The sequence below is a fragment of the Notechis scutatus genome, chromosome 2, assembly GCF_049901735.1.
Source record: "Notechis scutatus isolate UNSWTSFEM ecotype Mainland chromosome 2, rNotScu1.2, whole genome shotgun sequence".
NCBI classification, from domain to species: domain Eukaryota; kingdom Metazoa; phylum Chordata; class Lepidosauria; order Squamata; family Elapidae; genus Notechis; species Notechis scutatus.
Genome location: NC_142010.1, coordinates 175,407,816 through 175,421,425, shown reverse-complemented (window position 1 = coordinate 175,421,425; position 13,610 = coordinate 175,407,816). Strand labels below are relative to the sequence as shown.

Below are 13,610 nucleotides of genomic sequence, written 5' to 3'. Positions count from 1 at the left end.
TCATGATTCACGTTTACTGATACTTTATTCTTTTATCTACAACCTTTTATCTACAACCTTTCACCCCCCTTTTTTTTCTTCAGGTATTGATTCTATTGAGGTTATTTCAAATATTTAATAAAAGGGAAAAAATAAAAATTGTCAGAATCAATCAGCCTTGTTCAGAATATTAATTCTATAAAACTCAATGTCATCTTGTGTCATGATTTTTGATAATATATTCAAACATATTGTGATCAGAGTTTACCTGAATTTCTTGTGAAGCTGAAAATTAGATCTGATATGAATTTGGTTATCGTTTTTAGACACATTTGTGAGCCAAGAAATTTGCTTCCACATATGGCAGAATGCGAGTGCAAGTTTAAATCAGATCAAATCATGTCTGTAATTTGTTTTGTGAAACCTTCATGAAATGCTATAATTTTATCTGTCATACTCATTCTGAAAATAAATGTATTGGATAATAAGAGACTATTGTTCTCATGAAATTAGAATGCTGAAACCAAGCACCTGTTATACTTGTCAGCAATAAGCCTTAGATGTTTTATTTGCTATTAAGATTGTTGCACCCATAATTTCCTGTGTTAAAAGGTAGCAACAGACTGAATTATACTTCCTATCAACAACAATGGTAAGATGTGGAGGATGGGTGGCTGCTTTCAAGAGCTTGTACACTCTGTTTTTGATGTGCCCCCTGGTGTTCAAAGAACGTAGATTCACCACCTGGAAAGATCCATTGGAAAGGTGACACTATCTACCATCAGTACTATTTTCTCAGTAAATCTAAGATGATTCTCCCCTCGTGGGGAGAATATAGTTTTCCTTTAAAGTGAGTAAGCCTTGTAAAAATTAGTTGCATAATCTTCAGTTGTGCTTTGAAATGTAGGCAGCAAGTATGCTTTCTGAAAGCTCAAAAAACATCAACCCATTCTCTGTGATCTACTGAAAAAGGAGTGATATTGTATCATCTCACGTAATGTGAGATCAAGGATAAGCGCTTTCAAATTATGTCTTGGGAAATATTGGCTGTTATAATACAATGTAAAATATAAATACTGCACAGTAGTGGCAAATCAGTTTTCCTCCTGCAAACCTAAAGCACTGTTAGATAATTTGAAGCCATGGTAAGTTGAAATAACTGGACTGGACTGGTAGGCCACATTAAGTGGGAAAGCATTTTGGAATACATTGTGATCCTCCAGAAATACAATAGATCTTCAGCAGGTAAAACTGTCAAAAGGGAATTGTAATGGAAACCAGAAACCATGCTGACTGGGGAATTCTGGAAATGAAGTCCTCACATCTTAAGGTTGCCAAGGTTGAAGAAACCCTGCCAAAGAAAGACCAACCCTGCCTGATATAAGTGCTCAACACTTTCATGTCTATTCAGATCTATAATTAAGTAAATGCCACTATCTGTGGAAATACCTTTATTTAAAAGCAGTATTGCAAACTATGTGTAGTACCAAGATGATAACAGTACAGGTAGTCTTTACAACCATTTGTTTAGTGACCATTCAAAATTACAACAGTGAAAAAAGTGACCTATAACTGTTTTTCACACTTACGACCGCTGCAGCATCCTCATCATCACGTGATCAAAATTTGACCGCGTGACAACTGGCTCATGTTTATGTTTGCAGTGTCCTCGGGTTATGTGACTGCCTTTTGCAACTTTCTGACAAACAAAGTCAGTGGGGAAGCCAGATTCACTTAACAACCGTGTTACTAACTTAACAACTGCAGTGATTCACTTAACAACTGTGGCAGAAAAGGTCATAAAATGGGACAAAACTCACTTAACAAATGCCCCACGAAGCAATAGAAATTTTGGGCTCAACCATAGTCATAAGTTGAGGACTACCTGTATTATCAAAACAGAAGTTCGCCTTCCACCCATCCAAAAGGTGATGAATTTGATACCATAGAGCATAGCTGTCAAACTCGCGGCCCGTGGGCTGGGTGCGTCACACACTGGCTACAACCAGCTTAGTGAAGAGGGAAAAAGTCCTCATACATCATATGACGCTGAAAGTTTGACACCTCTGCCATAGACTCACCAGACTTTATTAACAAAACTGTTCTTTCCAGTAAAATGAAATGATATGCTCTTCAATAGACTATTAGTATATTTCCATGGGAAATATTCAAATTTCAGGCCTAAGGTCTTCCCTTACTTCACCAATGGGAACTGGAACATGCTTTATGGAGTACTAGATTAAATTTTGTGGAGAATGCCCTAGGCCCTAAATACCATTGTCAATATTTTCTTATCCTGGATGAATTTTCACCATAATATAAAACTATTATAGGTTTGGGCTTAAAGTTCCTTTGAAAAGCATATATATCAAACTAGATTTAAAGTCCACACAATTTAAAATCCCCAAGTTTGAAAAACATTGAACTAGAGCAAAAGACAAAAGCTTATCCATGAAGTAATACAAAGATCGAGGTAGCTCTTTTAGGGAAAGGGAGTGAGGTGGGGATCAGGCATATTCCTTTAAAAAAAAAATCTTCAAAGTTACCCATTTCTTCTCTTTTTGGTTTATGACAAACTGCGTCTGATAATATCAAGAGCCTTCACATATGTCCTTGAACTATCCAGATGTTCATGAACGTAGATTTTCATGCTGTATCAACCTCCTGCAGAACTTAGCAGATGAAGGACAGAGAGAGGATATCCAATGTTTTAGGCTATTTGAAAGGCTTTTTCAAAACCACTAGAGACAAAAGTATTTATGTGAAAGCCTGGGATTCTTTGATAATTGTATCATCAGTGTGGCTGTTTCCCGACTCTACTGTATGCTATTTTGTTATCATGGTAAGGCACTTTTAGGGTACTTAATTTCAAAGTAACAGAGAACGGGCCTAGATTAGACATTTCAACTTACTCCAAACATGCTGCTTCCATAGAAGGAATGGTAGTGATTTCAGACATCATTTAGCAGATACACAATGTTAACATTTCCCCAGGTCTTTGTGCAACTGCATTACTCTTGTACTTGTTTAACGGGGCTAAATGAGGGATGAAGATATACATTCAAATATGTTGCATTCTAAGATATTTTCCATAACCTGAATCCTTTCTTAATTTTTTGTTCAAATTACAGGTATCTTTTCAAACATCCCCATTAAGTCCCTAGTGCAGGGGTCAGCAACCCGCAGCTCTGGAGCTGCATGTGGCTCTTCCATCCCTCTGCTGTGGCTCCCTGTTTTCTCAAAATATGCATCGCAACTGCCAATGTGCGACACCCGCCGACATGCGATTTATTGAGCTTTTCCACCCCCGGTAGGCTAACCATGGATAAATCCAAGAAAAGCAAAGTTTCAGAAGAAAACAATCTTTAATTCAACTATATATGCCAGTTTTGTGGCCGCTCAGGAAATAGTCAGGCATGGGAAGGGTTTTGTGGCTCCCAGTATTTTCTTTTCTGTGGGAAACAGATCCAAATGGCTCTTTGAGTGTTTAAGGTTGCCAACCCCTACCTTAGTGGTAAGACACCCAGTACCAACAATAGGGCAAGTAATTTGTATTTGAAAGCAAAAAGGTGCTTTGGAGAACATAGAAGTGCATACGTAGCACCTGTCTGCAACTCTAGAATTGCACTGCAGCCATGTTTAGAACCTGCGCAATTTTGGGAGAAGATATGCCCCCCAAAGGACTTCAGACAGGTGCTATATTTTGCCTTTTAAAGTGCTGCACAATGACTATTCATCAAAGAACAATACATTTGTGAAGTCATGCTAATTGGCTTTGATTACATATCAAGTATGCTCATGTATGCTTCACCAGCCTTCCAATTTCTCCTCTTGGCTACCTAACCAAGAGAAATCTATATTGTTAGGGGGGGTTTTCCTAGCCAAGATGCTATTGAACTCCAATACTCATCGCTTCTAGCCCAAATGGCCTGTGATGAAGGACTTGCAGTCAATATACTGTATTAATCACCCTGGTGTTAATGGAAAGCTATAAAACAAGGTTCCCTTAACAAACCCAAATCGTGCATTAAAAAGAAAAAAAAAACTTGCTTGCAACTCTAGTTTGTTAAACAGAAAGGTGTCAGGGATCTCAATTTACACATTTGGCTTAGAACAAATACTTGACAGATCTGTACACGTTTGCAGAGTCACAGCAGGAGAAATGTGAAACAGTTGAAGCCTGAACAGAAAAAAATAACTATAAATATGTGTGTAAAAAGTATTTTTAAATTAAAAAATAAAAACAACAAAACAACAAAACAAATATATTACTATTCAAACAGGAGATATGATCTTTATTTTGCTGATAAAAGCACAGTCCTATGGACTGTACCTTGTTTTACTTTTATAATATTCATTCTGTTGATCTGCTTCTTTTATAACATTTGATGAAGATATTCAATGATAAAAAGCTGACCTAATGTTCCAGCTTCTTCTGTTTCTCTAAGAAAAAGTTATCAGCTAAGAATTATGAGAGCACACATTGAGTATTTTATGTGTCTATCAAAAAACAGTCTGAACATCCTTACCTGAGAAAAATTGAGACCGTTCAATGGATGGCATTGTTCCTCTACTTTTTCGACTGCACCCGTCTGCTTCTTGAGGCGTTCTGCTTCCTGAGCCAGATAGAGATCTAAAACAGGTACACCCCGTGACTTGATGTCCACCTCAGTCAGAGAATTCACCATCAGCATGACCCAAACAGGCCTTTTCCTTTCCCAGTTGCCTGCAATAGCATTGAAGAGGTAGTCTGCATACAGGCCTTTGCCTCGTTGATCTGGAGTCATCCAGGAAGGTATCATCAACTTGACATACTCCAAATGGCGCTTGAGTCGGCGGTAGAGGTCCCTGGGGAGCACATCCTGAAGGTTCTTGCCCTGTGGTAGGAGCTGGCAACTGGTCAAAGCAGAGATTGTGTAGGGATCTGTGAGGTCCAGCTCGAAGTAGACAATATGACTGTCCTGGAAGGCTTTCTTAGAATTCTCAGGGACAAAATCCCAGACTCGAGTATAAGGGACATGAATGGTACCAAAAAAGTAAGATGGCGGGTCTCTCTTTATAGTCCACAGGAAGGAGTTCAGCTCACTTTGCTGAAGGGAAGGAAACAGAGCAGTGATAATAACATGGGGAACAACTAATCATTAAGCCTGTCATTAAAGTTACTGAGAAAACAGTAGACTGGGTACAAATCTTGAATGAGGCTACGTTTCTAATGCAAAATTTTAGAAAGGCTGGGAAACATTCAAAAAATAAAAACAAAAAAAATGACTTTGTTAGATATTAGGTAAAGTTCTCATAGTAGCAAGCTACATAAGCATTGGTTCAACTGAAATAGAGAAGTGAACAATCACTGTGAAATGAACAGGACAACACAGTTACTGATTTCACCTAGAAGAAAATGGACTGAGGTTTACAGAGCATTTCTAAAGTGCTGTCTAAATTTATATATTTAGAAGGCCTTTTTCCCCCTCTTTAATCTGGTACCTCTAATTTCTTTTGTTTACTACTCCTTATTCTGTGCTTTGCACAATGTTACTTATCCCAAAAAAGAAACTAAACAATACTCCTCATAGTATGTATGTAAAAGAAGAACAAAAAAGAAAAACTTTGATATTATACATCAATAATAAACCCTCCTATAAACGCTCCTATAAAAAAAAGCCAAGACCACAGCATCTCCCAATAAGCAAAAAGAAACAGAATGCTACAAACAGCCTTCAAATGTCCATTTATAACTTTTAAAATCTGATAGAAGAGTGATACTAGCAGCCTACAGATAAAGGCGAAGCAATTTGGGGTGGGATATGGGGGGGTAAAAAAAGGAAGCCTCTCTTATTTGTGGATAAGATGAATGAAGATAACTGAAAGTCCAAAGAGGCGAGAAGTGTCACCTAGCCACTTAAAAGCAAACAATGAATCCTGAAAGCTACCACAGGCATAGAAAGGGGTTAGGAAGGTCAGTAGGCCTTTGTTTTAAATAAGCCTGATCTGTATGTAACAAAGAGCACACAGACAGATCCAAGTCTTTCGAAAAGGCATTTTACAATGAAAAGGCATTGCCCCAGGCCCACTCAGAATTTGATTAACGCCCGCCCACCCACTCTTCACCCCTTGTTCTCAGATCTAATGTAAGAAAGGTCCCAGGATGAGACAAAGGCCTGCATTTTTTTTAGACTAGGGGTCGGTCCCCAAACTTGGTACCTTTAAGACTTGTGGACTTCAACTCCCAGAATCCCTCAGCCAACTATGCTGGCTGAGGAATTCTGGGAGTTGAAGTCCACAAGTCTTGAAGTTGCCAAGTTTGGAGACCTCTGTTTTAGACTGTCCTATGAAGGGCAATCCTACTTTCCTAGACTCAATCCTGCAACTTTAAAACCAGACATTGTGGTTGCCCAAGAAACAAGCAGTTTGTGCCTTTGAAAAGTGGTTTTTCACATAATAAATTTCGTTGCAGAAGAGAGACAGTAGAACTGGAACCCAGCAAGGCTTTCCTGAAGGCCTCTACAGCGGATAATAGAGCTCCGGATCGATCCGGAGCTTTTTTATCAGCTACAGAGGCCTTCAGGAAAGACTTGCCAGCTGCAGAAGGAATGGGCCGGCAAGGCAGGTGTTGGGGTGTGCGAGTCCTGGCTACAATTGTCCAAAGGTAAGTAGTAGGGCAGCTCCACCCACTCCCCCTCCCCACCCTAGCTTAATTTCTTACTCATGCACTCTGAAGTGGACAGGATCTTAATTAGGGCTTATTTTAGGGGTAGGGCTTATATTGGGCACATGTGTAAAATGAAGCTAGGACTTACTTTCAGGACAGATAGTATTTTCAGGGAAACAAGATAACAAGCCACGGACTGGTACCTGTCATTGGCCATGGGGTTGGGGTCCCCTGCTTTAAAGGACCGGCAGGCAAATGATAACTCAGCGATCATTTCCTGCATCAACTTCCACCTTCTTAATTTCAGTCAGGCATTCTGAATTCTGAGTAGCCTCAGGGCTACAGATACCCCCCACTTTCCAAACTGAGAGCAAAAGCTTCTTTTCCACTGGTTTTGTCCATTGCTTAAAAGCCCCATGTCCACCTGAACAAAAAAGCCTCTCCTTGCTAATGGAAGTTCAACAAAAGAGGAAGTTAAATTTGACTTTTCTTCTTGGCAAATGGGTCTAGAGACTGATCTAAACCAGGCTCTTCACTTCCTCATACAGATCTGATGTGGTGGGACTACATGCCTCATCTCTTTTGTGGAGTTACACAAAGCATCTCCAGCTCAATATGGTTATTTATCCCCAAAACAGTCTATTCCAACAAAAAGTACCAGTAATATGAAGCCACATGGAATGTAAACGGGTGAGCTTCAAAAAATGTAGCAACTGGTTCTCTGCCCGGTTGGTGGGTGGGCATGGCCATGTTGGGCATGGCCTAGTCAGCCTCCTACATCACAGTGTGTGGGGGGTGCAGTTTTCATCCTGCCCGGGCTCCGGGGGCTTTCCTCAAGCCTCCAGGAGGGCAAAAACGGCCTCCCCGGGCTCCGGTCTTGTGGAACTTCCGGGAGGCCCGTTTTTCACCCTCTCCAGGCTTCGGAGGCTCTCTGGAGGCCAGAAATGGACCAGTTTCTGGCTTTCCGGAGCCTCCAAGAGGCCCATATTTCGCCCTCCCTGAGCCTCTGTGCGGGCCCTGCACTTACCTGGGATCGAAAACAGGCTACGTGGAGACTCCTGGGAGGGGAGGGGCCAGCCAGTCACCAGAACTATTGGTTCGATGAACCAGATGTAAAATTAGCATCCGGTTCATCTGAACCAGTGTCAACCAGTAGCAGCCCACCCCTGAATGTAAAGCATATCACTATGTGTTTGCAGTTAATACTCATACGTTGTAAGCAGAAAGCTCATTGGTCACACTGGGCACATCTGAGAGAAACCTTTCTCAACTTTTGAGCCATATTTATTTTTACATGTGACAGGTTCCTGTGTCAATGAGTATCATTAATATATGTAGATGTAAAGTATTTAATTTTATAAATAAAGTAAATGTTAATGTCAATGAAAGTTATTTTTAATTCAATTAATACTTTCTAATTATCACACCCTTGCCTTTTGATAAAGTGCCTGGCAGGTATACAGAGTCACACATACACACATTCATTTATGCAAAGATTTCATGGATGTACACATTTTGGGAGGGAGGAAGATTTCAGGATTGGGTTCAACTGTAATCAACACTAGGTTTGGCAAGATAGGTAAGATCAGTGGTAGAGAGGATTTTTGTTTTTATTGAGATTTTTCCCCCCCAAAAAAATCATTTGGTGGGGGATTGTCTTAAATTTAGGAAAGCTAGAAAGGCATATATAGGCCAGTTATCTAACAATTTTTATTTTTAAAACATTTAAAATAGATGCTAAGTTCATTCAAGCTATGGCCACTGCACTAGTTGTATTTATAGATCTAAAACAGGAAATAGCATTCCATTCACACTAGTAGCACTTATTACTTTCCTTAAGTTGTACTGCAGTTTAGCAGAGGAATTTCCAAAGCTGTAACAATGGGTTTCTTCCAGATGGTCTGAATTTGAAAATACCATATTTAAAATTACACAGCAAAATCTGACATTGTATTCATCTTCAAAAGCTATTTGACAATTATTAAATAGGGGCCACCCGGGCAACAATAAAAGGGAACATCCATCAGTGTTGCCTCTCTTATTAAACATTAAAGATCCCATTTATTCAGGTCTGCTTCAGATACAGCAAAAAGATTACACCTTTGTCATTTTCCACAACAATGTCAATAAGAGTGGTTTAATGTAGAAAACTATATTACCTTAGATTATTTCTGCTATGAATTTATTTATTATGCTTCTACTTTGTTCAAGGAAAGCCAGTTTGCTGCAGTGGTGAAGGCACCAGACTTGTGGACTATGAGTTCTAGTCCTGCCTTAGGCACAAAGCCACCTACCTAGATGGCCTTGGGCCTGTCCTTCACTATCAGCCCGAGGAAGGAGGCAATGGCAAATCACTTCCAAAAATCTTACCAAGAAAACTGCAGAGACTAGTTCAGGCTGTCAACAGAAATCAATACTGACTCTAAGCCAGTTTACTATTATTAATAATTTATCCAAAAACTAAAAGCTCCAGAACATTTTACAAGGTACCATAAAGCATCTTTCCTGTTTAAAAAAGATTTAAACAACAAAAATATTTTAATAAATAACACAACAATGAATTAAAACTTGCTACAGATGTATAAAACTGCTAATTTCCTAGAAGACTTACAAGAAAATCAAAACAGTAGACCAACTGGAAAAATTGAGGGATGGGAGGCAGGGAACCCTGAAAGCAACAAGTAAGTGCAAACTGCTTCAATATTACTCTCAAATGTTGCACCAGACAATTTGCCTGCAATCAAATATTCCATAAAACCATATGGAATAATGTCACAATACTAAGTGACAGCATTATAAAGTACAGGTAGTCCTTGCCTTACAACAGTTCATTTAGTGACTGTTCAAAGTTACAACAGCACTGAAAAAAGTGACTTATGTCCATTTTTCACTTACAATAGTTGCAGCATCCTCATGGTCATGTGATCAAAATTCAGATGCTTGGGAACAGTCATATTTATGACTGTTGCTGTGTTGGGACAGCAGATCATGTGAATGCTTTTTGTGACTTTCTGACAAGCAAAGTCAATGGGGAAGCCAGATTCATTTAACAACCGAGTCACTAACTTATCAACTTGCAATGGTTCAATTAACAACCGAGGCAAGAAAAGTCATAAAATGGGGCAAAACTCAACTTTAACAAATGTCTCACTTAACAACAGAAATGTTGGGCTCAACTGTGGTCATAAGTCGAGGACTACCTGTATTATGCAAAGCCACGTGCAAAGCTCATTAAACACCTCTCAAACATGTCGCCTAAAGCACTGAAGTGCTGCAGCTGTCCAAGACCTGAGTGCAGTTTTTAGAAGTTCCACAGACACCTATGAAGCACAGGTGCACCCACCAGGATTCTGACTTCTACAGAAGCAAAGATCAGGTGAGTTGGAGATGTACAACTGACCATGCAAGGTCCTTTTGAGAAGTCATATATTTTCACATTTCAAGCAGAAGTTGTAGAGGTTCTTTGCCAAGCCCTCAGAATGTACTAAGTCTTTTTCAAAAAAAAAAAAAAAAAGGAAGGAGAGGAGAGGAGGGAAAAGGGGAAGGTCCCTTTGTCCCCCCCTCCCTGGTTCATACAGTTCCATGCATATCCCAAAGGTGGTTTTTCAAGAGGCAACTGGACTTTGTTTTTTCTTTGAGGACATTTCCCTTCTCATCCAAGAAGCTTCTTCAAAGAACTGAAGAAGCTTCTTGGATGAGAAGGGAAACATCCTCAAAGAAAATCCAGAAAGTCCAGTTGCCTCTTGAAAAACCATGGGACAACAAAGACCTGGATGGCTGGGAATCTTCATAGACAGTTCCATGGATACATTCTTCATTTTGAAATATGTAGCAACAGTGCAACCGCACCTCAACTTCACGGTTAAAAATTAGGACTCCATTATCTGGAGAGTGAAAAATGATGGAAAACATATCCGGGAGACCAAAAATCAGCATTCAGGACATACATGGGTATATCTGAGTCTACCAAATTAGGTGGGTGTACCAAATTTGAGTGCATCAAACTAAGTGTTGCAACATCTTTTTATGATTTGTAATAGTTGTTATAGTTGTAATTTCCTAGCCATGAATGCTTTAAAAATGTGCATGCTATTGTTTTTAATCTTATAACTTTTCCTAAAGTGAAGTGGTATTTCTTATCTTCAAGAGGAAACACACACACACACACACAAGAAACTCTGTTGCCAAAGAAGCAGACACCATGTTATTCCTGTAACAATGGCTGTTCTACACTTTGAGTTTAAAATACAAAGCTATTTATCTGAGTTTTAATGATAATCAGGGATAGCTAACTGACTTGGAAAGGAATTCAGTCTTAATTATATGCTTCTCAATAAAGCTGTATATCCCAATTAAGTAATGCATAAGGCTATCTAAGGCCTCCCACCTCCGTCATTATAATTATGTCTTGAATCTAAAATTACTAGCTTGCAGCACTCCTCCATAAACTGACCTACTATACTCCTCCATACATTCTGGAAGGTTCCTTTTGGTGACCTAGAGTTCGCTTACTGTCTGTGAACTGAAACAATAAGCATTCCAAACTAAAAGGTAGAGAAAGCAGGAATCAAATACATAAGTTGCCTTGAGAATGCCACATTTCATTTTTCTTTGATTTCATCCTTAGCATCTGGGTGCTTGTCTTAAGTCTGTTGAATGCCCAACCCAGATGTAAGACTTGTGGAAACATCAAATCTCTAGAAACATTACGGTCAATTAACATTACGGTGTGATACCCTCCACTGAATATATTTAAGCCAAGGCTAAACCATCAGTGATACATTAATCTGGGTTCCTGTTTGAGCAGGACATTGAATTCAGAGGCGTCCATGGCCCCTTCTAAGTTTATGTTTATAAGAAGTTGATTAGTCAAGGGTGATTTTCTGGAGAGAGAAAAATATTTCATACATTTTTTTAAAAAAAAAATCAAGACCTCTTCAATTTAAATCATCTGAGATCAGCTGCCTTTTTAAGAAGTACGGTTAAGATACATTATCCTATTTTGAAGAAAGATCTTCCTTTAAAATTCATTTTGACCATAGCTTCAATTTACAATTTACAGCACCTATAAAAACAAAATCTTTGCCCTGGAAGTACATCACATATTTTTGGAGATTACTGCAAGTAAGTGGCAAGGTTATTGTGTCACAAACTAGATAGGAGGACCATTAAATGGTGAAATTCATAGCTAGATCCTTGTCCCAAGACAGTAGAAAAGAAAGTAGAAAACAGTAGAAAAGACAGTAGAAAAGAAAGAATAGGTGGAAAAGTGGGGAACCAATGTGGGGTAGCCCAGTCTTCTCCAACATGAGAGGTGATGATTACAGGATGATAGGAATTGTAGACAAACACTTTAGGATGGCACCACATTGGTGAAGTCTTCTGAAATCTTAGTTTAACTGTTGCTAACTGAAATAATGCTTTGCTCATTGATGTCACACAAAAATTAGGCTTGAAAAACACATGGCTTATATAAATCACAATGGGTTGTTGCTTTCAAACCTAAACTATGGTTGGTATACATACTACCTAAAGCATAAGTTAGAAAAAAAATCCATGTATAGGCATATTACAGTGTGGGAATATGGCCCCTATGCTCTCAATTTTGAAGCCCGTGTTTCCAAAGGTTTTATTTACTTATTTATTAAGAAATTTTGTACGGCTGCATAACACATCCACGGTGACTCTGGTTGGCTTACAGAAGTAAAACCACAAATCAAAAAGCCCAGTAAGCTCTATGTTTTTAATAAGCATAAGAATGGAGGAGGAGTCATGTTAGGAATATGAGTCACCTAACAGGTATTTGGGTTAGAAATATATAAACCAAGATAAACATTTTAGTACTATATCTTTAAGAGAATGCAAGAGCATGCAATTGGGTGTGGTTTCTCAAACAGCCATAAGATGGAGCCAGAAACCTGGGTTGTTTAGTCTGAGTCTCAGAAGAGAGTGCAAGTGTATCTCTGTTTCCTTCTGTTGGAAAGTATTGCCGTTGCTCCATTTCTTCTAATTGACTGATATTACTGGATTTAATGTAAGTCTGATACTGAATTGTTTTTGACACTGGAATTTGATATTTGGATTATCCCTGGATTGAAAAACTGACTGATTTACCTGTGAATGATTTTGGATTGCTTATTTTGGACTTTGCTAAAACCTTTCTGGAAGTAAAAACCTACATTTACTGTACAGTGTATCTGTGTACTGTGTGTGTATTATTCAAACACTTCTCTCAAATACGTCTCCCTGTATGCGCTCATCCTCCTAACGGGGAATTACCTCAACAACTCATATACAGCACTATCAAGAAGGACAAGCAAAAGTTACAATAAATAATCAAGCAACTATAAACTGCATTTGCAACTAAGCTCCTCATATTGTCAAGCAGGGGTGAATGGACTTGACTACTGAGTAATCCTCTTCCTGTTGTTATGAGAATTAAAGGAAATTAACCTGAAGAAAAGCCACACATGGCTATGCATTATAACAGCTAAGTAATAAAAATGTAATGAGTTTCTATTAACATGGTGACTTTTCTGGTTATCACTTAGGAGTATGACTGCTTTTGCCATAAGAGAAAGCATAGTAGAACATGGTTTCAAACAAAAATCTCACTACAAACAGTTCTTCAAGACTTGAAGACAGTCCTGAAGAAAAGCATTTAAGCACTTCTCAGATTTACTCTTTATAGTGGCAAAACTAAGCAGGTGTTATCTATTTTTCTGGCTGGGGAAAAAATACCAACTGAAACAAATGTGATTAGTCATAGGAAAAAATGGGTTTTAAAATACAAACCCAACACAATGAAGCTGTTCCTTCACTGCACAAACACTCAAAAGTAGGGGAACTTTCAGTCCAAAGTTAAGCAATCTCAAGTCTCATTCATTGGCACAGAAAAAAGAGATTGAAGCCAGCACGGAACTTGCTTCTTCCTGCTGATAATTAATATTGTTTTGACAGTCTGGCTTCTGTAATAAAATAT

The 13,610-nt window shown here is 38.7% G+C and overlaps 1 protein-coding gene across 2 annotated transcripts in view; it reads right to left on the bottom strand.

The window, feature by feature from the left end:
- TRABD2A (TraB domain containing 2A) overlaps positions 1-13,610 on the bottom strand; it is a 77,694-nt gene that overhangs the window by 54,182 nt on the left and 9,902 nt on the right. For both annotated transcript variants that reach the window (XM_026672864.2, XM_087957452.1), the window contains exon 2: positions 4,509-5,069. In XM_026672864.2, coding sequence (XP_026528649.1) covers positions 4,509-5,069 — 561 coding nt within the window. The remainder of the gene's footprint in view (positions 1-4,508; positions 5,070-13,610) is intronic.